This window comes from Dendropsophus ebraccatus, chromosome 14 (assembly GCF_027789765.1).
Source record: "Dendropsophus ebraccatus isolate aDenEbr1 chromosome 14, aDenEbr1.pat, whole genome shotgun sequence".
Taxonomy (NCBI): Eukaryota; Metazoa; Chordata; class Amphibia; order Anura; family Hylidae; genus Dendropsophus; species Dendropsophus ebraccatus.
In genome coordinates, this window is record NC_091467.1 from 30,099,189 (window position 1) to 30,125,110 (window position 25,922).

The following is a 25,922-nucleotide window of genomic DNA, read 5'->3' on the forward strand; positions in this document are numbered from 1 at the left end:
ATAAGGAAAACTTATTTTCTATTAAAAGTACATTAAAAGTTTTCTATAGATGTGTCTATACAATGTATACTGTATCTGTACAGTTCTGCCACACTGGTAGCTGATAGAAATCCAGGAAGTGAAGAAAAGGCCCCTGTGCCAATTCACATTGTCTCCTGCTCATTCTGCTCTCCCCCCTTTCATGCCTCTGTCTCACATTGTGTGTTTGACAGACAGGGCATGATGTCACAGGAGGCTTGGCTGGATTCCCCAATCCCCTGAGTGATTCACCATCTCTGACCGACCAGAAGCAGCTGCTGCACTAATTTTACTGATTGTAATGGGTGGGGGACTGTGATGGGCAGCTGAGGGAAAGCATTGCATTCTGGGAAATGCCAAACCAGGAAGAACAGAAACACAAAACAGAGCAAACAAATGGATTTTTGGAAGTTTTAAAACTCTGATAGATGGGTAAGAAATGCGTTATGCTTCTGCAGAAGTTTTTTTTTTTTTTTAACCTCTACCTGGAGTTTCCCTTTAAAGATGGCAACACCAATATCCATGGACCTGTGTTTAATGTACTTTAAAGAGGTCATCCAGCATTAGAAAAACATGGCCAATTTCTACCTGAGACAGCACCACTCTTGTCTCTAGTTCATGTGGGGTTCACAATTAAGCTTCATTCTTTCAATGAAACAGAGTTGCAAAACATGCACCAAAACTGGAGAGGAGTGGTGCAGTGTTTTTCTAAGGCTGAATGATTCCTTTAATTTTTTTTATACAATTTTTTTTTTACTCCACCTCTATTAATTGGAAGTCAATTGTGTGTGTTTATTGCACAAAGTTTTTAAACGTCTCAGTTTGCATGTGTTAAACCTAACCCCACCCTGGTCTTTACTTGCTGTGCCTTTCAAGTTGCAAATAAATGTGGTGTGCAACTCCTACCAAAATTAGAGTGATGAAACCCACACCTCACATATGGGGTACACAGTATTATGGCCTGAGCTCTTATGTAATGTATCTGGTTTGTGTACTGGGGCAAGAATTCTGCCACCCTGAATTATGGATTTTTGACCTCAAACCATGACTGTTTTATACAACATTGTGAGATACTATTTCTTGGCGTATTCTGTTTATATATTATAGAGTAATTCCAAACCTTACAAGCACTTAAAGAATGTATTATCAAGTGTCACCAAAATCCCCTGTGTACAACTAGATGGTGTCTTGACATGTGGGTGCTACTGGGAACATGTCTTCATGTTTGGGCCACTAAAACTGCCAATAAATTCTGGGTTGGGACTGTGGTGGGTGTGGCAATCTTAGTTATGCTCCACCCTGGATAGGGCATAACTTGTCCAGATAGGAATATTCAGTTAAAGGGCTGCAAAGCTTAAAGTGACTGTACCACCAGGCCCAGGCTGAAGCACTGGAGGCGGGCTGACTGACCCTTAGTGGGAGGAAACCCCCGCTCCTCTATGATAGGGTTTCATTGATTGTAATAGAGTCACGTCATGGAGGGGCTGGGGTTTCTTCCCACTAAGGGTGGGTCGGTCCGCCTCCAGTGCTTCAGTCACTTTAAATGCCAGTCTCAAGTGCTCACCAGTGTTTGTCCTTGCAGCACTGTACAATTGCAGCAGTGCAAAGAAGTTGCTAGAGGTAGATCCCAGGATAGGGAACAAGCTGGTGGGAATCTCACCCCCTATGACCTCCACTGATCACAAAAACCAAGCCCTTGCATGGCCAGAGCTTCATCCATTCTCTGCTATTCATCTGAACCCTGCTGAGCTTAACGGTCTGTTATTTTCCTCTATTTTCTTGCTCTGTGAGGGTCTCAGCAGTTAAACCTCACCACTCAGCTTGTTTTCAATATCTTTTGAAGTAAGGATCACTTTTGGTGATGGTAATACCTATTTAAGAATGGGACTAATATGCATCTGATGTTCAGTACCTCTGTTCTGCCAATATCAATCCCAGATAGTCCTGCATTCTGATCTGAACTGCAATTTACTTTCTAAGCCACTGCCACTATGCTGTTAGGTCAAGGAGGCACATGGTACCTTTCATATGTCTGTGCTTCCATAACATACAAAAAATGCTTTTATTCTCTAATGCATAGTGTAAAAAGGTGTTCCATTCTGACCCTCTAAACTGCTGAGAACTGTAATGCCTCCTTACTCCTCCCCATCCCTACTTAATTCCTGCTTTTAAATATCATGCCTGCTATGTGCAACATTTGGGAGCAGGTCTGAGCACTAGAAGCTGACTTATCATGGTTGGAGATGAGAGGGAGTGAGCATTACTTCAGGGGCTTGGGGACATCAGTGTCCATTACACTTTGCACCAGACAATAACTTTTGTTTTTCAAAGTCTAAGCGGTGACACCCAGACTGATCGCTAGATGGAGAAGGTGTATTAACTGCATTCTTTCCTGACTTTAAAATGATATTATTGCATTGCTGATCTAACAATACGCTTCAAACTACTATTACAGCCATTATACTATTTAGCACCTTGTGACTTGTCAGGGTACCAACCACGGATGACCATCTAGTAGCTGTGGTCAGTATATATATATATATATATAAAATCATTTTTTTTTAATATGGTCACTAAGTGTATGCTAACTAAAGCCTGTTCTATATACAACTTTTTAACAATCTCATGACTACAGTAAAAGGTGACATCTGAAGATGGGATCTAGTCATTCGCAATATGTGATAATCACAGCTCGCAGCATCTTTCCCCCTCCCTGTAAAGGACATCTGCGCAGATCACAGTGCATGCCTAATTGACTGTCATGCCTATTAAAAATCAATAGGGACTTCTTCTTTGTGTCCAACATTATGTGCTTAGGGCTGCTGTAAAACACCTCTCTTAATGGCGGGCAGAAAGTTCAGGCAATATGGCTGCCCCCTTACAAAATAAATTTGTAAAGAATTGGTAAAAAAAAAAAAAAAACATCATGATACCTGTATCTTAGGTGAATGCTGTTTGCAACATTATACAAATCATGTTTCCCTTGTAAGCTCGAGTCAGAGGCTGAGCTGCAGTATGCATGCCTTCTCCACATCTCTGTGCTTGGTTTCCAGCACTGAGCAATAATTAGTCAAGGCAGGGATGGAGGAGACATGCATGCGTCAGCTCTGCACTGCCTCTTTGATACTGCATGATAAAGAGCCGACAGATTCCCCATAAGGAAAGTCTGTGACATTATATTTCTTCCATATACACAAAGATAATGTAAAACACTAAATACCTGGAAACTTACTAACATGAGGGCTGTGAGACTCCTCAACACAGTCTTATGGTCCATTTGGTTCACATGTTAAGGCAATATTTTGGGTATTATTTGCACATGTATTTTGCAGTGCTGCGTGAGCGGCCATATATATAGCTCTACAAAGACAAAATTCTGTCATTAGTCTGATCCGGAACATATTAACAAGTCACAATTAGTAGATAGACTATCGTAACACCAACACAATACTTTGGATTGTTAACACTGGAGTAGGCCAGCTGGCTGCGCAATTTTCACTCATTGCTAAGCTTGGTCGGGGAAAATGTATATTATGGCGAAGGGGGGGGGGGTTGCTCTAATCCAACATTTCCCAACCTATGGCTGCTGTAAAACTACAATTCCCTACATGCTCTACATGGTTTCAGGAAGCCACCGATCGGCCACGACCACACAATGTCTCCCTTTGGCCGTTATTTAAATTATTTACCCACAAAATGACAGCCTACAAAAAAAACAGCCAAAGAAAGAGGTTGTGTGGTTGTGCCCATATACAGATGAGGGTTCTAGACGAGGGTATGCTCTAATCCTCATAGAGAAGAGGTGTTTGTTATAACTTCACTGACTTACACTGTTAGCTTTTCTTTCACGTTTTATTAGTAATGTTTGTAGGAAACGGCAGTAATAGTTCAACATGACAAATACACTTTTCTTGTGCTGTTCTCCTTGGGAAACTTCAAGGGATTGGCTTGTTGTAATACAAATCACTTCCCTGTGAAGGAACGTAACCACATGTGCCGGAATGCATCATGAGATAAATCTAAATACCCTTAAAAACATCTGGTTCCAAAGACCATAATGCATTGCAAAAAGGGAGGAACATGGTATTCCTATAATATATTAATACTATGTTGACCGGGATGCATTACACATTATTGGCGGATATTGAGATGTAGTGGGGGAAGGGCAGGGTCACAATGAGTACAATGCATTGCCAGGCATGTTATAGGACTGAGAGTTACAAGGATTTTAATGCATTATGGCAGGTAGCCTTGGTCTCCATGGTAAGGGGTGGATGGAGCCACAATGCAGTGAAGAGTGGAGCCATTTAGGTAGAAAAGAGAAAAAAAAAAAAAAAGTGGAGTTGCATGGCTCCCTACATGAGAACTTGAAGGACCAAAATGCATTGCAAGCTATGATGTTTCACACACCTTACACAAACAAAACACTAGGACCACAATGTTCAAGCTACTGAGAGATGTCATGTGTCTACTGGGCTTTGCATACCCTGCTGCACGGGTGCCAAGACCATCTCCGCAGCAATGATGATGATGACCGAGCCAACGTCGATTCAGAGCCGACCGAACCTGCACCTGTTGTCCTTGTATCACTAGGTTAACAGGAATGGAAAGAAGAATCAAGGGTACATATCCAATCCAAAAATCTTGTCTCGCCCAACAGGAGGAGACTGGTCCCACTGAGAGTCTCACTGTGCAGTGTCATAGACTCTCAGGTCACAGGGGGACCACTAAGCTCTGGTGTTTTGCTATGTAAATATTACATCTGAGTGTGTAGTGTATACATGTATGTATGTATGTGATGTGTAGGTGCATGTGTGTACATGGTGTCTGTAGATATCTATTATCACGGTGCCTCTGGCCTTACACGCAGGAATCTCTCCAATGCTGGGGCTGTGCCTCGAAGATAGGGGAGAGTTGGGGGCAGGGTGTTGTCACTCTCCAAGCCCCAGGCTTCGGATTCAAGGGATATCCCTGCGTTTTCTCCCCGAAGTCCTTTGAGGGGTATATCCTATACACAGAATGAGAATTGAGAAATCCCTCATTATTTTACATTAAACACCATCAGTGGTCTCTCCTCTCTCTTTTGCCAGGGGCTCTTCTTATCTTGGTCATCCCCACCTTCAGATTGGTCATTAAGGTCCTCATCCGGGCTGGTCATAGAATCCCTTCTTAGTTCACTGGTGCTGCTGCGGGAACTATCGCCTCTGCTGCGCCCTCTCCTGTTTGAGACTGGGCAGGTCTCAGAGGCCTCATCGAGAAGTGGGGTGAGCGAGCTGTCTTCTGGGGAGCAGCCACCAGCAGTCCGACTCTCACTCAGGCTCTGTTCACCTTCTTCAGCAAAGACCAATTTGGAGTAGGTCAAGCTAGAAGGCTGATGTTGTGACCTCCCACCTCTACCTTCCTCTAGCCCGGGTTTCACTTTAATCTCATTGACATCGACACCAGAGTCCAGACTGGCATCATTACTACGTGTCTTGTCTCCAGCCTGCAGGTCAATATAGGAATGACGCACCTGTGCATTAGAACGTCCATCTAGTGACACAAACCAGGCCCTTGGGTGAGGCTTGACTCCAAGTTCTAAAAGTTTCTTCTCAGTCAAAGCTTGAAGTTCTCCATTCAGTTGTGCCATTGTGGACTCATTGAAAACTACAGGAATGGTGACCGAACCACTCATTTGTGAAGAGTGATTGCTCCAGCCTTTCCCGTCTTGGTCCTGTGAGGAGCCAGTAGATGCCCCTTGTGGGTAGTTGTGACCTTGCTGAAGCAATTGCTGGCGTTGGACATGATCTTGAGGAGCAAAGTGATGCGCGTGTAATACTTGGCTGGATTCACTTTCTGACTGCTCGTCGCCTTGGCCGCCGGGATTTTCTTCTGATGATAATCTTACATAATGAGCTGGAATGACCAAGGTGGGCATTGCATGTCTGTACCCTCCTTCCTTCATATGATCAATGGATCCACAAAATATTAGTTGCCCAGGTTGCGTCAGAGATGTTGGGCGGGATAATGGGTCTGCCGACTGTGTCATCAAATAGTCAGGTGGCTTTGAGTCCCCAATCACATGCTTAAAGGGTGGAGGAAGTGGAGGAGGGGATGGAGGAGGATCTCTGCCTCCCCCCCTTCCTCGCCTTCTTTGTTGCCCTTTCCCACCAGTGCCATAACCTCTTTTCATATCTTCTGAATCCAGCAAGTCCCCAGAGCGAGCAGATTTTAATGGGTATTCGTCTCTAGAGCCTGGTCTTAGTGGGAGAGTATCTGTAGAATGTTGGATGGAGGAACGTCCACCAGACTTACAAAAGTCCTCTCGAGAAGAAAAGGCAGAGCGCAGAACTGGAGTTCGGAGGTCACTGTCTGCTGTGGAGGTGGAGTCCAAGTGGCTGGTACTGATAAGGTTAAGGTGGGAGGTCGAGGTGGCCTGGTCCCGTTTGGGTTCATTTAGGCCTGACAGCTGCAGCTTGTGATGCTGTTGTCTTGGTTTCAGGCATCGCCTCCTGTACAAAAAATAAAAATAGACAGTGAGAAAAGGGCTGATGTGTATGCCACAAGATAATGAAAGGAAGCATACAAGTGGAAAATGCTCAGGAGCAGAGAAACTGCAATACACTGGGAATCAGTAAATGGTGTAAAGCAGACGGGTGAGATTTTACCTGCAGTAATATATTAATAGGCAGAGGAGTATGAGGACCAGGAGTGCAAGAGCACCCAGAATGGAGAGCAGGAAGATAGTATGGTACCCAGCAATGTCCACGCTGCTCATAAGCGACAGCATACCTGAGAAAAGATCACAGGGTAAGAGACCTCATGAGACTGATATCCAACCACATCCAGGCCCAATAACTGATAAGAGCATAAGAATAAAGGAAGATTCGAAAATAACACTAATTCACCTAGAAGGAGAAAGAAGGACTTACCACGTCCAGTAGATGGGATTGCTGCTGCCCAGTAACCCAGTTTTGGGTAGGAAAATGACCAGTACAGCTGCTGTCCATCTCTTCGCACTACACCCATACCAGCACGCAGCCACAAACCTTAAAGGGACAGTAAATATGTAGCTTAAGCAGTAAGGACAACAATAAAATAGATATACTGTATATTGGATTTTCACCTACCGGTCTTTGGCTCAAATTTCCAGGCAGGGATACTGCTGGAAGGTGTGAGACCGCTGTCCGCGGGGATGGGAAGAGACAGCTGGGCGGGGCCAGTTAGATGAACTTCAGACCCATTCCCGGTAAAGAGATGGACGCTCACTGCAGCAACAGGAAGCAGCTCTACCCAGCTGGAGTTACCTGGTTATAAGCACAAAGAAAGAAGACAACAATAGTGAGGAAGGAACCTAAGAAATAGTTATCAAGTGAACTGTATTAATACTGTAATGCAAAGATGGCGGCTGACAAACAGGACTCACTTCCTCAAGTCCTTTCCAGCTGGATAGCAGGCTCAGTATACAGCATTCACAACTATACATTATAGTCCCCACTACTCTTGTTTGTCCCACTGTAGTGAATGAGATGAACTACAATACCAGGTAGAGCCACTACCCAGTGTATGGAGCTGTGCCTGGTAGGAGGTGATGGTAATCAGCAGCTGACCAGTAAGGGTGTCAGGAGTTAGACCCCCCAAAAATCATTTTTTATGACCTATCTTAAGGCTAGATTATAAAAAAAAAAAAAGAAAAATCCTCAAAGAACCACCTTTAAACAGCTGGTCAGAAGGATGCCAGGGGTTGGGACCCCACTGATTGGACATTAATGGCTCATATTTAAGATATGCCAGCAATAAGAAAAATCTTGAAGAGACCCTTTTAGGGTGCCTTCACACACACCGGATCCCCAGCGGATTTCACGAAATCCACTGCGGATCCAGTGCCGGTTCATCCCTATGAGAATACATACAGCGGGATTGACATCCTGCTTCGAGTATGTAAGTTAATCCCCCCCGCCGGCCAGAGCAAACATTACCTGCTCCGGCTTGCTCAGGGGGTCCTCGGCTGGGCTTCCCGCTCAGCCAATCAGTGGCTGCGGTGGGGGAAGCGCACTGATTGGCTGAGAGGGACGGGCAGACACCGGGAACCCCCGAAGCAAGCCGGAATGCGGAGCAGGCGATGTATGCTCCGGCAGGGGGTTAACTTACATACTTGCAGCGGGATGTCAATCCTGCTGTATGTATTCTCATAGGGATGAACTGGCACTGGATCCACAGAAATCCGGTGCCGATCCGGTGTGTGTGAAGGCACCATTAAGGAAACCTTGAGTATAGAGGATGGAAGTGTTTAAGAGGTTATCCAGAATTAGAAAAACATAGCCTCTTTCCTCCAGAAAGCGTATTATACCGTTCCCAAGTTATGTGTGGTATTACAACTCATGTCCATTCACTTTAATGGACCTGAGCTGTAATACCACACACAAACTGAGGACAAAAGTGGCGCTCTTGCTATTTAAATTTTTTTTTTTCAAAAAAGCAGCTATGTTTTTCTAATCCTGAATAACCCCTTTAAGTAAAAAGCCCAGTCAATAATATTTTATGTCAATGTAATAGAAATATCTATGTGGCTGAATATCTGTTTCCAACAACCACAAAATATGTTATGAGACAGCAGAGAGCGATCTTTTCTGCTGTGCGCTGCTTACAAGACTCCCCGCAGACTGGAAGGTTTCAGCATCTGGGCCCTGAATGAGATTATGCTGCAATTATTCCTTATAAACTGCAAAGTGCTGCAAATATGAAGACACTATAAATTATTAATTCTGTGAACATTAAACCATCTCCCTGGGCTCACAACAGGCTTCTCATGAGCAGCACTGTGAATGACATTCCCGGGCACTGCTACAGAGGAGAAGACTATATATATATATATATACATAGACTAAACTGGACAAGGACATTCAGACTGGGATATTGGTTCTTATATGGAATGTATAATCTAGGATTATGAGGGCGCCTCCATCATCACAGTGGGGGAGAAGAAAATGATATCTTATTAACCATAGGCGTCATGTAAAATTTAGCTCATATCTTTCATTTATAATTTAACACATATCCAAGGGAAGTATATATTATTAAGAACATAATATTCAACATTCTTGCAGTAAAGGGCAACCTAATAGGGTTTTAGTGACCTGTGTACTGTGAAAGGATATGTGCTGCAGCTCTCTACCACCACCTTTTGGAAGTAGCTTTCCCTGCACGTTACAAAAACATGGCCGCTTTTCCCCCTACTGTTGTCTCTAGTTCAGGTGTGGTTTGCAATTAAGCTCCATTTACTTCAATGGAACTGAGTTTCAAAACCACACCCAAACTGGAGACAACAGTAGGGGGAAAGTGGGCATGTTTTTGTAGTGCTGGATAACCCCTTTAAAGGAGTACTCTATTGATTTTTATTTTTTATTTTATTTTTTTTCAAATCAACAGTGTCAGAAAGTTATATAGATTTGAAATGTACTTCTATTTAAAAATCTCAAGTTTTCCTGCAGGACATACAGCACATGATAAGTACTAGAAGTGGTGTGTGTTCTTTTGAGTGCTCTTTGCTGCCACCTTTGTCCGTGACAGGAACTGTCCAGAGGAGGAGTGAATTCCCATAGAAAACCTCTCCTGCACTAGACAGTTCCTAACATGGACAGAGGTGGCAGTAGAGAGCACTGTGTCAGACTGGAAAGAATACACCACTTCCTGCAGGACATACAGCAGCTGATAAGTACTGGATTTGAGATTTTAAATCAGACACCAGGTGATTTAAAAAAGAAAAAAAACTTTGCCGGAGTTCCCCTTTAAAAGCCTTGGCCAAAAACTCCATCTTTAGGCAGCTTTTCCAGGGTTCTTGCCCCTCACCAGTACAGAGCAGGGGGCTATCTGGCTGCAGAGAGGCTTATCACTGTGGAACCAAAGGAGAGTGTCATAAAGGCACAGTTCTGGGAAGGATATGCAAAGCAGCTGTCCAAAGCCACCTTTCAAGGGTAGTTTAAAGGTGGCATCAGGGAGCTGCTTTGTACATCCTTCTACCCAGAATTTCTAGTAAAGCATAAACAGCCTATAAGTAACAGGTTTTAAATAAATAGGTAAAGTGATAGAAAAACTAACATTTTAGCATTGCAGCAGTCCTGTAACCTCCCCTCCCCCCCATTCCTACCCCCATTGCTGGCATCAGGATCAGCTCCAATAAAGGCTGGGAATCCTCTCATCTGGTGGAGGTTGTTAGCGGTAGTGAGGGAAGAGGATAGCTGGTTATAGGTGGAGGACCGGGGCAAGCGGGCAGACTTCCTCTGGAACTGGACCAAGGGCTGACTGCGGACGCCTGCAAAGACAGACAAGGGAATAGCTCGATCAATTAAAACAACATTTTTATTCTATCAGGTGAGGTGCCGGGTGCACAGCTTTCTATCTACTTAGCAGTGTCTCCATGTTCTCTAAATGCCGTCACACCAGCAGTAACATACAGTAATTTAGCGTGCACTTGGCGCATGGCTTTTCTGCATACCCTACACTGTATGTTCTACATATAAAACAATAATCACATGTGCTTTGAGAAATTGTACAATGTGAACAAAGTCTTGTAAAGAAGGGCAGAGGTTACTTGAGATCAGCTACTTCTGCCGCTCCCGTGTCTGCTCTCTGCTCTCTAACAGTTATATAAACAAGTGAAGGCATTACCAGCAGGGCAGCTGCCAATCCACTTAGCCTGAGCCGGCCACCAGTTCTATAGATAACAATACACAAAGCCGCCAAATTAAAGGGATAACATCCATTTATTACACTGTCTTTATAAACATGTGACCAGTCAGAGATTGTTCAGGTGGATCATTACTTTAATAGTGGAAAAGTCATTGTAGGTTTACAAGGGGGTATTCCCATCTCATAGAGTGATTGCAGGCCACTGGTATATACAACCACTTTATGACTGGTAGGGGTCTGATCTCTGTGACCCCCAAACAACCATGAGAATGTAGAGAGCACAGTGCTGGTGTAACGCCGCCTCCCCTTTATTCCCTGTACAGCAGCCCCCGGAGTCATCATTCGGCTGCTGCAGTTCCCTGTACAGTAATAGGGGCCAGGAACGCTGATGTGCAGGGAAGACATCTGCCACCACTTCCCCCTTTATTCTCACAACTGGTGGAAGTTCCAGAGGTCAGACCCTCACCAATAGGAGGGAATTTTTTTGTAATAGCTGTTTTGCTTTAAAAAACAGCGCCACCCTTGTTCAATTGTGGTATTGCAACTCAATTCCATTGAAGTGAATAATGGTGCGTTTACACAGGCAGATTTATCTGACAGATTTTTTAAGCCAAAGCCTGGAACAGACCATGAACAGGGAACGGGTCATAAAGGAAAGACTGAGATTTATCCTCTTTTCAAATCCATTCCTGGTTTTGGCTTCCAAAATCTGTCAGATTTAAAGATTCTATTACGACAGGGATTCTTCCACAGGACTGGCGCATAGCTAATGTGGTACCAATATTCAAGAAGGGGTCAAGGAGTGATCCTGGAAACTACAGGCCTGTAAGTCTAACATCTATAGTAGGTAAAGTATTTGAGGGGATTGTAAGAGATGCTATACTGGAGTATCTTAATGAAAATAATCTTATGACGCAGCACCAGCATGGATTTATGAGGGATCGATCCTGTCAGACTAATCTGATCGGCTTCTATGAAGAGGTAAGTTATAGACTGGACCTGGGGGAGGCTGTGGATGTTGTGTATCTGGACTTTTCAAAGGCATTTGATACTGTGCCGCATGAAAGGTTGGTCTACAAAATGAGGATACTGGGACTCGGGGAAAACATATGCAAATGGGTAAGTAACTGGTTGTGTGATAGAAAACAGAGGGTGGTCATTGATGGAACATATTCAGATTGGGTTTTAGTTACTAGTGGGGTACCACAGGGGTCAGTGTTGGGTCCACTTCTTTTTAATATTTTTATTAATGATCTTGTAGAGGGGCTACAGAGTAGAATCTCCATTTTTGCAGATGATACTAAACTGGGTAAAGTAATCAGTACAGAGGAGGATAATATCATATTACAGAGGGATTTGGAGAAGCTAGAGGCTTGGGTGGAGAAATGGCAAATGAAGTTTAATGTGGATAAATGTAAGGTTATGCATTTGGGCCATAGAAATAATAAGTACAGTTATGTGCTAAATAATAAAACACTGGGTAAAACTACTTCCGAAAAGGACCTGGGGGTATTGGTGGACAGTAAACTCAACTTTAGTGATCAGTGCCAGGCAGCAGCTGCCAAGGCTAATAAAATAATGGGGTGCATCAAAAGAGGTATAGATGCTAAAGATGAGAACATAGTTTTGCCTCTTTATAAATCACTGGTCAGACCACACATGGAATACTGTGTACAGTTTTGGGCACCGGTATATAAGAAGGACATAGGTGAACTAGAGCGGGTGCAGAGGAGGGCAACAAAGGCCATTAAGGGAATGGGTGGGTTACAGAACCAGGACAGGTTATCACGCTTGGGGTTATTTACGCTAGAAAAAAGACGTCTTAGGGGCGATCTGATCACAATGTACAAATATATGAATGGACAGTACAGAGATCTTTGTAGTGGTCTTTTTACTCCTAGGACTGTAACCATAACAAGGGGGCATCCTCTACGTCTAGAGGAAAGAAGATTTCATCATCAGCATAGACGCGGGTTCTTTACTGTACGAGCGGTAAGACTGTGGAACTCTCTGCCACATGATGTTGTCATGGCCGATTCATTAAATAAGTTCAAGGGAGGCCTGGATGATTTTCTTGAAAAATATAATATTACAAGTTATGGGCATTAGATTTCTGGTGATACGTTGATCCGGGGATTGTTCTGGTTGCCATTGCAGTCGGGGGAGGGGGGGGGGAGTTTCTCCCTGTGGTGGGGCGTTTGTCTTCTGCCCCATAGGGGTTTTTCGCCTTCCTGGATCAACACAGTAGGATTTTCCTAGGTTGAACCTGATGGACTCTTGTCTTCTTTCAACCTTATTTACTATGTTACTATGTTACTATGTAGATAAATCTGCCTGTGTAAACGCACCATTAGGTGAAGTTGTAACATCACACATAACGTAAAGGACAGGTGTGGTGCTGTTTTTAGAAGAAAGCAGCTGTTTTTTTTTTTTCTCTCTAATCCTGGATTACTTCTGTGACTAGCAGACACACATTTGACAGCAATTGGTCAAACAATGCAGCACTGCCTTGCTCTCTGGCGCTGAAAAATTTTCACTCCACCCCCTCTTCTGAGACATGGCGGGTGGGTCTCAGTTCTAATCATCACATGCAGGCGAAACTACACTTGCACAGTGTCTTTGCAACATCACATGCTTTCTTCCAACATGTGGAATGATCGCAACTAATTTTGCAGAGGAAGCGCCGATCTACCTGACTGTTGTGGCCGAGGACGGCAAAAGATCTCATTGTCTAAAAGGACCCTTAACAAATACAATAATAAGAAAGGTGTAAAGGGGTTATCTGGCAAAAGTCTTTTTCTTTCAAATCGACTGATTTCAGAAAGTTATACAGATTTGTAATTTACTTCTATTTAAAAATCACAAGTCTTCCCATGTTTATAAGTTGCTGTATGCCCTGCAGGAAATGGTGTATTCCAGGGATCCTCAACTGGAGGCCAGCTGTCTGGACCCCGGCTGCAGCTCAGTATACCTGTATACTGAGCTGCGCTGCTCTCCTTTACACAGTAACTATGAGCGCTCGTAACAAGGCTATCTCCTCCCTCCCTGTCTGTCACTCTTGTGGCTGCAGCGGTCACAAGAGGCCGCTCTCTGTCTCTAGTGTCAGCGCTCGAGTGACATCACTGCGTCGGCGCCAGGACAAGGGGAGAGCGGCCTCTTGTGACTTCTGCAGTGTGGCGACAAGAGTGAAGAGAAGAGGAGATGCCTGGACCCAGGTGAGTATAAGTGTTTGTTTTTTTATGTTATATGCTAAAAGGGAAAAGGAGCACAGGGGGGCTATATATTACTGGGGAGCAAACAGCAGGGGTCTTTATAAATGGGGGGAGCACACAGGGGGTCTCAATACAAACAGGGGGAGCACACAGGGGGTCTCTATACAAATGGGGAGAGCACATAGGGGGTCTCTATACAAACAGGGGGAAGCTCAAAGGGGGTCTTATATACTACTGGGGGAACGTACGGGGGGGGCTATATGGTAGGGGGGGCACACAGGGGGTCTATATACTACTGGGGAGCAGAAAATGGGCAGCTATATACTACTGTGGGAGGGCACATGGGAGTTATATACTACTGAGTGAGCGCACAGGGGGGCTATATACAACTGGGGGAGCGCACAGGGGGGCTATATACAGCTGGGGGTGTTCACAGGGGGACTATATAAGGGCTGGTGTTAGAGAAAACAATGCCAGTTTTCCCACTAATAAGCATCAATTCTGTATGTAAATAGTTTAACGACGTTTGTGAAACTACTTTCACTACTGATGTTCAGCTCGGACCTTCACCTAACAATAGACCCCGGTAAGTGGACCTTTACTAAAAGTTGTTGAGTATCCCTGGTGTATTCTTTTCAGTCTGACACAGCGCTCTCTGCTGCCACCTCTGTCCATGTCAGGAACTGTCCAGGAGCAGTAACTAATCCCCATAGAAAACCTCTCCTGCTCTGGACAGTTCCTAACATGGACAGAGGTGGCAGCAGAGAGCAGTGTGTCAGACTGGAAAGAATACACCACTTCATGCAGGACATACAGCAGCTAATAAGTATGGGAAGACTGGAAATTTTTAAATAGAAGCAAATTACAAATATATATAACTTTTTGAAAACATTTGATTTGAAAGAAAAATATTTTCGCTGGATAACCCCTTTAAAGAGAAGATACTTTAAGGCTGTTTGTAGTGTTGAGGCACCTCTTCCCATTCACCCTGCACTACATAGGTAGACAAGGCTGGTAAACCACAACTTAGGCTGTGTGTTCACATCACGTCTTTGCCATCCTAGGCATGTATATGTTGGCAATCTCTCAAAATGGAAAGCCAATGCATATGCGCATGAACAGGCGTTAGCCCCCCTGACCTGTATATAGTTAGCTATGTTCTGATCATTTTCTGAAGGTTTTAGACTCCAACTCAAAATACATATATAAATATAATGTGTGTGTGTATATATATATATATATATATATATATATTTTATTTTTTTCCCCGGGAAATTACTACAATATAGTCACTAGCTGACCACACTCGGGTCACTGAAGTCAATGGACATATGCATTGGCATCACAGTATACATGCCAGAATATAGTCACTAGCTGACCACACTTGGGTCACTGAAGTCAATGGACATACACATTGGCATCACAGTGTACGTGCCACAGAGGACACAATCGTAATGGCCATACAAAGTGACGTTAAAGTTGTGCTGCTGATTTGGGCTTTTCGTGTCTCATCTGAACAGACAGGTCACTTATGTATAGAAGTCTGAACTGGATCACGGTACATAAGCTGCTTCTGCTTTTTTAGTCATTACAGAAAAACAAAATAATGTTGTAGTACCTGGTGATCCCAGGAGAATCTGCACAACGTCTTCATAGAGGATGAGTGTGGCCGGCCGCTCAGGAACCAGGTACAGGCTAACAGAGGCGTACACTGCAAAAGAAATGCATCATGTGAGCAACAGACGGAAATAAATGGTGGACGGGTCTAGATGGCTCCTGGTAAGATCTAACAGGAAACCCTTCTCTTAATCTTATCGCTTCGGGATGCTCATTTTCTATGCTTTTTGGGGTTTATCTACATCAGTGGTCTCTCACTGTAGCCCTCAAGCTGGTGAGAAACTACCATCCTCAGCATGCGCTGACAGCTGCAGAATGATGGGAGTTGTAGTTTCCCACCCATTGGGTTGGAGAATTACAGGCTGGAGACCACTGATCTACATGGACATTTCTTACTGATCTCTGCTTCTGGTGATTCAGGAGGGTAAAAGCTTTAGCCAAGGCTGTCCAGGCATGATGGGAGTTGTAGTTTTGCAACAGCTGGAGGGCCAAGCTTCCCTACCCCTGCAATAGTGATATGGTTGATACCATGCCAGCTTATGCCCATGGTGAACCTGTGTGCGGTTTAGTTGACTATGCGAAACCCAATTTGTGTAGCTCCTAAAGGAATGTGTTGTACTTTTTGAACACAGTTTGGAACTTCATGGTCCCTTTACACGGAGCGATAATCGTTCAAATTTTCACGATAATCGTTCATCGTGATCTTTTAACATGTTCTAAAGTCATCGTTGGTCGTTCGCTGAAAATTAGCAGATTGCTTCATGTAAACAGTCTTTCACCGATTCACCCTATGTGTGAGATGGGCTTAAAAGATCTTAAAACGATCGCAATAGCAACTTTTTCAATCAATTTATCGTTAAGTCTAAATGCTGATCGTTACATCGTTACTTCAAAATCGTTAAATGTTCGATTGGGCAAATTATCGATCTGTGTAAAGGGACCATTAGAGGCAATTCTTGGGGGTTTGCTCTGTTTCAACAGCGCTGCAGTTCCAGACATGAACATTGGTGGCAGCAGAGGTGCCTGTGTCGCCCCTTACTGAAGACACTCAACAGGAACGTGGCATATAAAGCAAAAAGTATACATTTATTTGAATGAAGTTATACTATTATTAAGTGATATAAGCCACTCATACAGGCCATGCAGGGTATTCTATTTGTTGAGATGTTATGGAAGATGGGAAGCACAGGAAAAGTAATACAACTTGGAGGAGCGTCTGCTTTCAGGAAGAAAAGACCAGGAGATGGATAAAGGAAATTTTTGACAACATTTTTTTCCCCTTTTTGTGTTTTTGTGACCTTGGATAAGAGACAGGAAACAAGATACATCCTGCCAGAATGGGGGAAGGGAGATAAAACAGCTAAGTAACAATGGTAAAGAGACAGAGCTTAACATAAAAGACATTTAAAAAAGCTGTATTATATAGCAGCATGAATATAAATGGGGAACTAGGCAAGACTCCTATGGATTTAGCATCTACTCTCCTCTGATATCATGACCGTGAGAAAAATAGGATATGGACTATGCAGAGTGGATGCAGTCATGTGACTAAAAGTGTGTGAGGTATGAGACACAATATGCCTCAATGAACTGAGACGCTAAAGATGATTTCCGCCCACACCACTTGGCAGGTCACGGCGACCACTCCCCAGCACAGCTGTGACCAGGCCTGCCAGGAATTTCCCTATATGTGACCAGTGAGGACAGGTGGCAAAATAAGCTTTCCAATATTAAACTAACAGCAGATGCCGGCATGTAGCCCCCCAGTCCACCCAGGATGCTGGAGAAAGTATGTGAGAACTAGGAGGGTCACAGAGGTCAGCCTTATGAGCAGAGAGAAGACTCATATAGAGTCTGAGCACAGAGAGCTCTAAACTTATAGTATCAAGTATACTGTTGTTTTCCCAAAAATGGCTCCTCACTTTGGTTTTGATGTCCTTTCACACAGTCCGATATGGGGCCGTGGACACTAAGAAGTGCCGATCAGCGCTTACTTGCAGGACCTTTACAAGACAAGAGAAACTGCAAGGCCAGGCCGCACAAACGATCACTGTATGGTTTGTATAGCTATTAATTCTCATTGTTATAGGCCGCACATTCCCTGTTTGAAATATGCGGCTGGTAACAACTGGACTTTTTGACCGGCGATAAAATCCATCAGCTGACGAGCAGGCATTTTCCACTCAGCTGATCGCTGGCACGAACACGGCTTGATGATCGTGTAGCAAGGGCTGTATATATATCATTAGCGATGTCCGTGCAGCCCTTGCTTTCACGTAGAAAATAATAAAATTGATACTTACCCATGCTCCCCCAGTGTCCTGCAGCCTTTACCCCATGTTTCCTGCTCCCCTCGGCCACCTCTGGCACTTTTGGCCCCGTCTCTTCGGTGACAAGCTGCTCAACCAATCACTAGCTGAGACTGGACAGCCCCGCTGACACTGATTGGCTGAGCAGCCTGTTAGTACAGGGACGGGGCCAAAAGTGTCATGGGCAGCTGAGGGGAGCAGGAAACACAGGGTAAAGGCTGCAGGACACCAGGGAGCCTGGACATGTAAGTATAAACTTTATTAATCTCCTTCTAGTGTCATCAGCTGTCGCTGTGTACATTACATGTGCTGTTACATGTATTGATGCACGGTCAGCGGCTGACGATTTTTTGACTCTTCGGCTTATCATTGTCTTCATTACGCAGAGTGATAATCTGCCGAATCGGCCTGATTCTGCAGATTATCGCTCCGTGTAATAGAGCCCTAACACACAGACAACTGAAACGTTGATGTCTTTCATTGAGCACACCGAGTAAACATCCACAGTGCAGCGCAATCTCTGCGTTAATTATGTCTCCGAGAGATAATTGGCAAAAAGGTGTTTCAATTAAGGAGATGAGATTGGAAGTGTGGGTTTCACAGGTACTTTTCCCATTAAATATTGACATACAAAGCCTGGTTCCTGACAAATCTGTTATTTTCCATACAGACTGCTTCATGTGAACTGAAACACATGTGCAGGGAGCAAGGTCCAAAATTCATCCTCAATGTTTTATTCATTTTATTTTTGGCTACAGGAAACATTTGGTGGAGATGATTGCTGCAAAGGGGGGATCCACAGGTTACTATAGCCAAGGGTTCACCCTGCATTTCTTTTCTCCCTGCATGTTGGATGTTTACAAAATATGCTGTACAAAAGAGGCTGCATTCACATGTCCATTATATAAGGTTCAAGCACTATGCTACTGTACTGACAAAGCCATGTCGGTTCAGTTGCATAGTACTTTAGCTGTTTGGAGCTCATTGCATCATAATGAATTATGATGCAGGGAGTCCCGTAAGAGGTGACGAGTTCAGTCCGTGATATACATCCGGAACATGGACCATATATCACAAACATTTGAAGCAGCCTAAGTGTCTATATGTTATTATAGGGTTTATCTATTACATAACAATCGGACCGTGTGCTAGTAGATGTAGAATGCCAGGTTCACTTACTTTGTCGTGCTACTGTAGTTCTGGAACCATTATAGCACTAGAGAGCTCACTGTGCCGCATACAGATTTAGCAGCTATACAATGACTACAATGCCAGCAAATCTGAACAGAATCAGCATAATCCTGTGTACAGATGGGAATAATTCACCATGCTAGAACCCAGGCAGGTGTACCTGCTTATAGTAGTTTGCTTCTTCAGCACTATATACCCAGTGATATATTACCCAACGATTTCCACCAGAGCACATAACACTAAACTCGACATCACACACACATATACACATACATATGGTATGTCTCACAATCCTTACGTGGAAGTCTATCCACACGCCAGGGCACAGAGTTGGTCACGTAGCCTCTCTTGCTAGCAGTAACAAGAACCCAGGTCCCCAGTCTGTAGCTGATGCCCAGCACGGCCATTCCATCCTGATCGGTGACTCCAGAAGCCAGACCACTCTGATTCCCAAATATCTCCACCACAGCCGATGCCAGGGGCGACAGGTCTCCATTCTCGTACACCTGGACTTTTATGTTGACTTCTGCCAAGGATACAGATATAAGCTTAGATGGGTGCACCAAGGAAAACACAATGACATATAGTAGATCATTACAGTATACTGATAGATAGATATTTTAACCCCACTTTTATGTACAATACACATACTCATGACATGGAGAGCATAGTGCCCTGTACTATAATATTAACAAAACACATTCTTAAAGGGAAACTTCTAGTATAGTCAACACTAATTCATTCTGAAGAATCTTTACTTGTTTAAAGTTTTCCTATACAATAAGCAGATCTTAAAGGGAACCTGTCACAAAGACAATGCTATCTATGCTACCACTATCATGTTATAAAGCAGGAAGATTGATATATCTCTTTGTGGGAAAAGATTCAGTATAACTTGTAACATGTTAATTGAAATCCCTGATCATTTTGTGATAAGGAGTCCAGTGGGCGGTGTCACTCAATGAACTGGACTCGTCATCATGGAAACCTCAGAGATTTCAATCAATAAATTACAAGTTACATAGAATCTTTTCTCATAAAGATATAAATATCAGAGAGCTCCTTCTGCTCCATAATGATGTTAATAGCATGGGTAGGACTTTCAAGGTAATGGGTTCCTTTTAAAGTGTTCCCCCACTGGGAATCTTAGCAATCAGCATTAAAGGGGTATTCTGGGAAAAATGGACTTTCCCCTATCTACAGGATAGGGGAAAATAAGGAAAAATCGGGGGGGGGGGGGGGGGGGATGTGTCTACCCTCTGAACACCCCGGTGACCTCCGTATCGGACCCCGCTGGCTCTGTTATGAAGAGAGCCCTGGGTCGGCATGTGACTCACGGCTCTATTAATTTCTATGCAGTGTCGGAAAGAGCCGAGTATGCCAGAAGAGCGCTGTGCTTGGCACTTTCCATTGCTCTATAGGAATGAATAGAGCTGCAGGTCGCATGCCGACCCTGGGGTTCAATTCATAACAGAGCTGGTAAAGTCTGATACGGAGATCACCGGGGGTTTAGGGGTAGGACCCCCTCTGAAATCTCCTACTTTTGCCCTATCCTGTAGATAGGGGAACAAGTTCATTTTTCCCGGAATCCTCCTTTAACTACCGTCTTATATCCCTGTGCTATCAGGTGCCTGGTGGAAGGAATGATGGGGAACAATGGCTTTATGCCCAAGTACTACATATAAGCCAGGGGTGGACAAAGACAATAGAGGACCCATGTGCAAGAACAGTATATTCATCCCTTGCGCCATGTTACCTGAGCATAAAGCAACCTCTCAATTCCTCAGTAATATAGAGCCATATAATTCATTAGCTTAGTCCCTTTGACTCTTATACAGCCAATAAAGCATTGTAAACAGGGAAAGTGTGGCAATTAATGATGGATTTAAAGGGTCACATAATTGATCGATCATCAGGATCAATACTTGTTATCTGTAGCCCTAAAAAGGACCCTAACTCTCTCCCTACAGTCTTATAACACGGCCTATGTGTCTGCCGTTTCATTGCTGCCTTAACAACTTCTTATTGTTTTCCTTATAGACTGTAAGCTCCTATGATCAGTGTCTACTTGTCACCACATCTGAATTTCTCCTATACTTCCAATTTTACACTGGATTTATTATCTACCGGCTTGTTAGAAAAGTATTAGGTATGAGCAGAGTTATAGAAGATTATGGCATGGCAGAAACAAGATGGTAAAAGAGGTACTCAGGTGAAAAAGAAAAGTTTTCAAATCAACTGGTGTTGATTTGATTGAGCGTTATTCAAATTTGTAATTTACTTTTTAAAATCGAAAGTCTTCCAGTACTTATAAGCTGCTGTATGCCCTGCAGGAAGTGATGTATTCTTTCCAGTCTGACAAGGTGCTCCCTGCTGCCATCTCTGTCCATGTCAGGAACAGTCCAGAGCAGGAGCAAATCCTCATAGAAAACCTCTCTAGTGCACATTATTTTCTACTTATCTATTTTACCTTCCAAACTTGGAATTTTGTTACTGTTAATTGCTAAATTCCCATAACACTGTGTACAGTTACTCAGTGAATGACATTTCCTCTCAAGGAATGGCCTTAACCCCTTAAGGTCAAAGCCAATTTTCGTTTTTGCACTTTATGTTTAAAAGTCCATAGCACTTGCATTTTTTCACCTAGAGACCCACATGAGCCCATATTTTTTGCGACACCAATTGTACTTTGCAATGACAGGCTGAATTTTCCCATAAAATATGCTGCGAAACCGGAAAAAAATAATTTGCGCTGTCGAATTGAAAAAAAAAAAGGAATTTGTTTTTATTTCAGGGAGTTTCATGTTTACGCTATTCACCCTGGGGTAAAACTGACTTGTTATATATGTTCCTCAAGTCGTTACGATTACAACGATATGTAACATGTATAACTTTAATTTTATGTGATGGCTTGGAAAAAATTCAAACCATTGTTAACAAATATACGTTCCTTAAAATGGCTCCATTCCCAGGCTTATAGCGCTTTTATCCTTTGTCCTATGGGGCTGTGTGAGGTGTCATTTCTTGCGCCATGATGTGTTCTTTCTATCGGTACCTTGGTTGCGCATATAAGACTTTTTGATCGCTTTTTATTACATTTTTTTCTGGATTTGATGCAACCAAAAATGCGCAATTTTGCATTTTAGAATTTTTTTGCACTGACGCAATTTACCGTGCCAGATCAGGAATGGGATTAATTAATAGTTTGGGCGATTACGCGTAGGGTGATACTAAATATGTTTATTTATTTATATTTATAAAAAGGGGGAACTTGTATATACACAGCACTGATCTCTCCTAGAGATCAATGCTGTGTATATACACAGCAAAGATCCATTAGATCGGTCATACATTGCACTGGCCTGCTGCAGGCCAGTGAAATGTATTGCCGAGCCAGGTTCGGCATCATTGCGACGCTGAGTCCCGGCCAGATAAATGGATACCCACCCCCACCCCCCAATAGCATCGCGGGGGAAGATCCGTTCCACTAGACACCAGGGACGTGCTAGAAAAGCCTCTAAATGCAGCTGTCAGGTTTGATATCAGCCGGGAGCAGCGCCATTGAGAGCAGGGTCCCGGCGGCACCCCCTCTTTGAACTCCCCCCGCGGCACCATGACGTACCAGGTACATCATGGGTCGCTAAGGGGTTAAAGACTAAACCAAAGTCCTGCATTACTCCATTGCTGAAAGTTTTACTTTACTTGCCAATCTATGGGCAGAACTAAACATCTCTCTACATAGTGAGTGATACAGACAGCACATAAAAGTATGACCGCATAAAAATAAGTTGATTAACATCTCATTCTGACCGCAGCCGTTAAGAGAATATCACTCCCTATATAACGCAGCATTGGTCAGTGTGAGGCCAGCTAAAGAACTTTATTGGCAAACACAATTCCACAAGGGTGGCCTATAATCCCCATCTGAAGCTGAATGCGTGTGCTCTCCTTCAAAGGGCCTAAAGAATTACTCAGAGCAGTCACATGGAAAGCTGAGACACTACAGAAGCAGCAGCAAATATTAACCCTAGAAACGTTATTCTACAGTATTATTTGTCCATAATAACAAATACCCCCCTCATTGTAATAAATTTAATAATTTCATATAACCCACCATATCTCCTCCTATTACTCCATATACCCTCCCCTATATCTCCTCCTATTACTCCATATACCCTCCCCTATATCTCCTCCTATTACTCCATATACCCTCCCCTATATTTCCTCCTATTACTCCATATACCCTCCCCTATATCTCCTCCTATTACTCCATATAAACTCCCCTATATCTCCTCCTATTTCTCCATATAACCTCCCCTATATCTCCCTCTATTACTCCATATAACCTCCCCTATATCTCCTCCTATTACTCCATATACCCTCCCCTATATTTCCTCCTATTACTCCATATACCCTCCCCTATATCTCCTCCTATTACTCCATATAACCTCCCCTATATCTCCTCCTATTACTCCATATACCCTCCCCTATATCTCCTCCTATTACTCCATATAACCTCCCCTATATCTCCCTCTATTACTCCATATAACCTCCCCTATATCTCCTCCTATTACTCCATATAACCTCCCCTATATCTCCTCCTATTACTCCATATAACCCCCTATATATTCTCCTTTAACTCCATATAACTTACCTATATTTCCTCCTATTACTCCATATACCCTCCCCTATATCTCCTCCTATTACTCCATATAACCTCCCCTATATCTCCCTCTATTACTCCATATATCCTCCCCTATATCTCCTCCTATTACTCCATATAACCTCCCCTATATCTCCCTCTATTACTCCATATAACCCCCCCTATATCTCCTCCTATTACTCCATATAACCTCCCCTATATCTCCTTTTATTACTCCATATAACCTCCCCTATATCTCCCTCTATTACTCCATATAACCTCCCCTATATCTCCTCCTATTACTCCATATACCCTCCCCTATATTTCCTTCTATTACTCCATATATCCTCCCCTATATCTCCTATTACTCCATATATCCTCCCTATATCTCCTCCTATTACTCCATATACCCCCTATATCTCCTCCTATTACTCCATATACCCTCCCCTATATCTCCTCCTATTACTCCATATAACCTCCCCTATATCTCCTCCTATTACTCCATATAACCTCCCTATATCTCCTATTACTCCATGTAACCTCCCCTATATCTCCTCCTATTACTCCATATAACCTCGCCCTATATCTCCTTCTATTACTCCATATACCCTCCCCTATATCTCCTCCTATTACTCCATATACCCTCCACTATATCTCCTCCTATTACTCCATATACCCTCCACTATATCTCCTCCTATTACTCCATGTAACCTCCCCTATATCTCCTCCTATTACTCCATATAACCTCGCCCTATATCTCCTTCTATTACTCCATATACCCTCCCCTATATCTCCTCCTATTACTCCATATACCCTCCACTATATCTCCTCCTATTACTCCATATACCCTCCACTATATCTCCTCCTATTACTCCATATAACCTCCCCTATATCTCCTCCTATTACTCCATATACCCTCCCCTATATCTCCTCCTATTACTCCATATAACCTCCCTATATCTCCTATTACTCCATGTAACCTCCCCCATATCTCCTCCTATTAATCCATATAACCTCCCTATATCTCCTCCTATTACTCCATATAACCTCCCCCTATATCTCCTTCTATTACTCCATATAACCTCCCCTATATCTTCTCCTATTACTCCATATACTCTCCCCTATATCTCCTCCTATTACTCCATATACCCTCCTATATCTCCTCCTATTACTCCATATAACCTCCCTATATCTCCTCCTATTACTCCATATAACCTCCCCCTATATCTCCTCCTATTACTCCATATACCCTCCCCTATATCTCCTCCTATTACTCCATATACCCTCCCCTATATCTCCTCCTATTACTCCATATACCCTCCCCTATATCTCCTCCTATTATTCCATATAACCTCCCCTATATCTCCTCTTATTACTCCATATATTCTCCTATATCTCCTCCTATTTCTCCATATACCCTCCCCTATATCTCCTCCTATTACTCCATATAACCTCCCCTATATCACCTCCTATTACTCCATATACTCTCCCCTATATCTCCTCCTATTACTCCATATAACCTCCTATATCTCCTCCTATTACTCCATATAACCCCCCTATATCTTCTCCTTTAACTCCATATAACTTCCCTATATTTCCTCCTATTACTCCATATACCCTCCCTATATCTCCTCCTATTACTCCATATATCCTCCCCTATATCTCCTCCTATTACTCCATATAACCTCCCTATATCTCCTCCTATTACTCCATATAACCTCCCTATATCTCCTCCTATTACTCCATATATCCTCCCCTATATCTCCTCCTATTACTCCATATAACCTCCCCTATATCACCTCCTATTACTCCATATATACTCTCCTATATCTCCTCCTATTACTCCATATACCCTCCCCTATATCTCCTCCTATTACTCCATATAACCTCCCCTATATCTCCTCCTATTACTCCATATAACCCCCCTATATCTTCTCCTTTAACTCCATATAACTTCCCTATATTTCCTCCTATTACTCCATATAACCTCCCCTATATCTCCCTCTATTACTCCATATAACCTCCCCTATATCTCCTCCTATTACTCCATATACCCTCCCCTATATTTCCTCCTATTACTCCATATAACCTCCCTATATCTCCTCATATTACTCCATATAACCCCCCTATATCTTCTCCTTTAACTCCATATAACTTCCCTATATTTCCTCCTATTACTCCATATACCCTCCCTATATCTCCTCCTATTACTCCATATAACCCCCTATATCTCCTCCTATTACTCCATATAACGCCCCCTATATC

At 43.2% G+C, this 25,922-nt stretch overlaps 1 protein-coding gene across 3 annotated transcripts in view; it reads right to left on the minus strand.

Moving 5' to 3' along the window:
- Positions 1-3,574: 3,574 nt before the first annotated feature.
- Positions 3,575-25,922, minus strand: part of FAM171A2 (family with sequence similarity 171 member A2) — a 33,378-nt gene continuing 11,030 nt past the window's right edge. Inside the window, exons 2-9 of one of the 3 annotated variants that reach the window (XM_069951634.1) lie at positions 19,305-19,541; positions 15,517-15,609; positions 10,145-10,309; positions 7,128-7,304; positions 6,930-7,046; positions 6,666-6,789; positions 5,137-6,509; positions 3,575-5,026 (exon numbers count right to left, since the gene is read on the minus strand). In XM_069951634.1, the coding sequence (XP_069807735.1) occupies positions 4,977-5,026; positions 5,137-6,509; positions 6,666-6,789; positions 6,930-7,046; positions 7,128-7,304; positions 10,145-10,309; positions 15,517-15,609; positions 19,305-19,541 (2,336 nt within the window). In that variant the 3' untranslated portion in view covers positions 3,575-4,976. Of the gene's footprint in view, positions 6,510-6,665; positions 6,790-6,929; positions 7,047-7,127; positions 7,305-10,144; positions 10,310-15,516; positions 15,610-19,304; positions 19,542-25,922 lie in introns of all 3 variants that reach the window. The other 2 variants (XM_069951633.1, XM_069951632.1) reach the window with 2 other exon arrangements.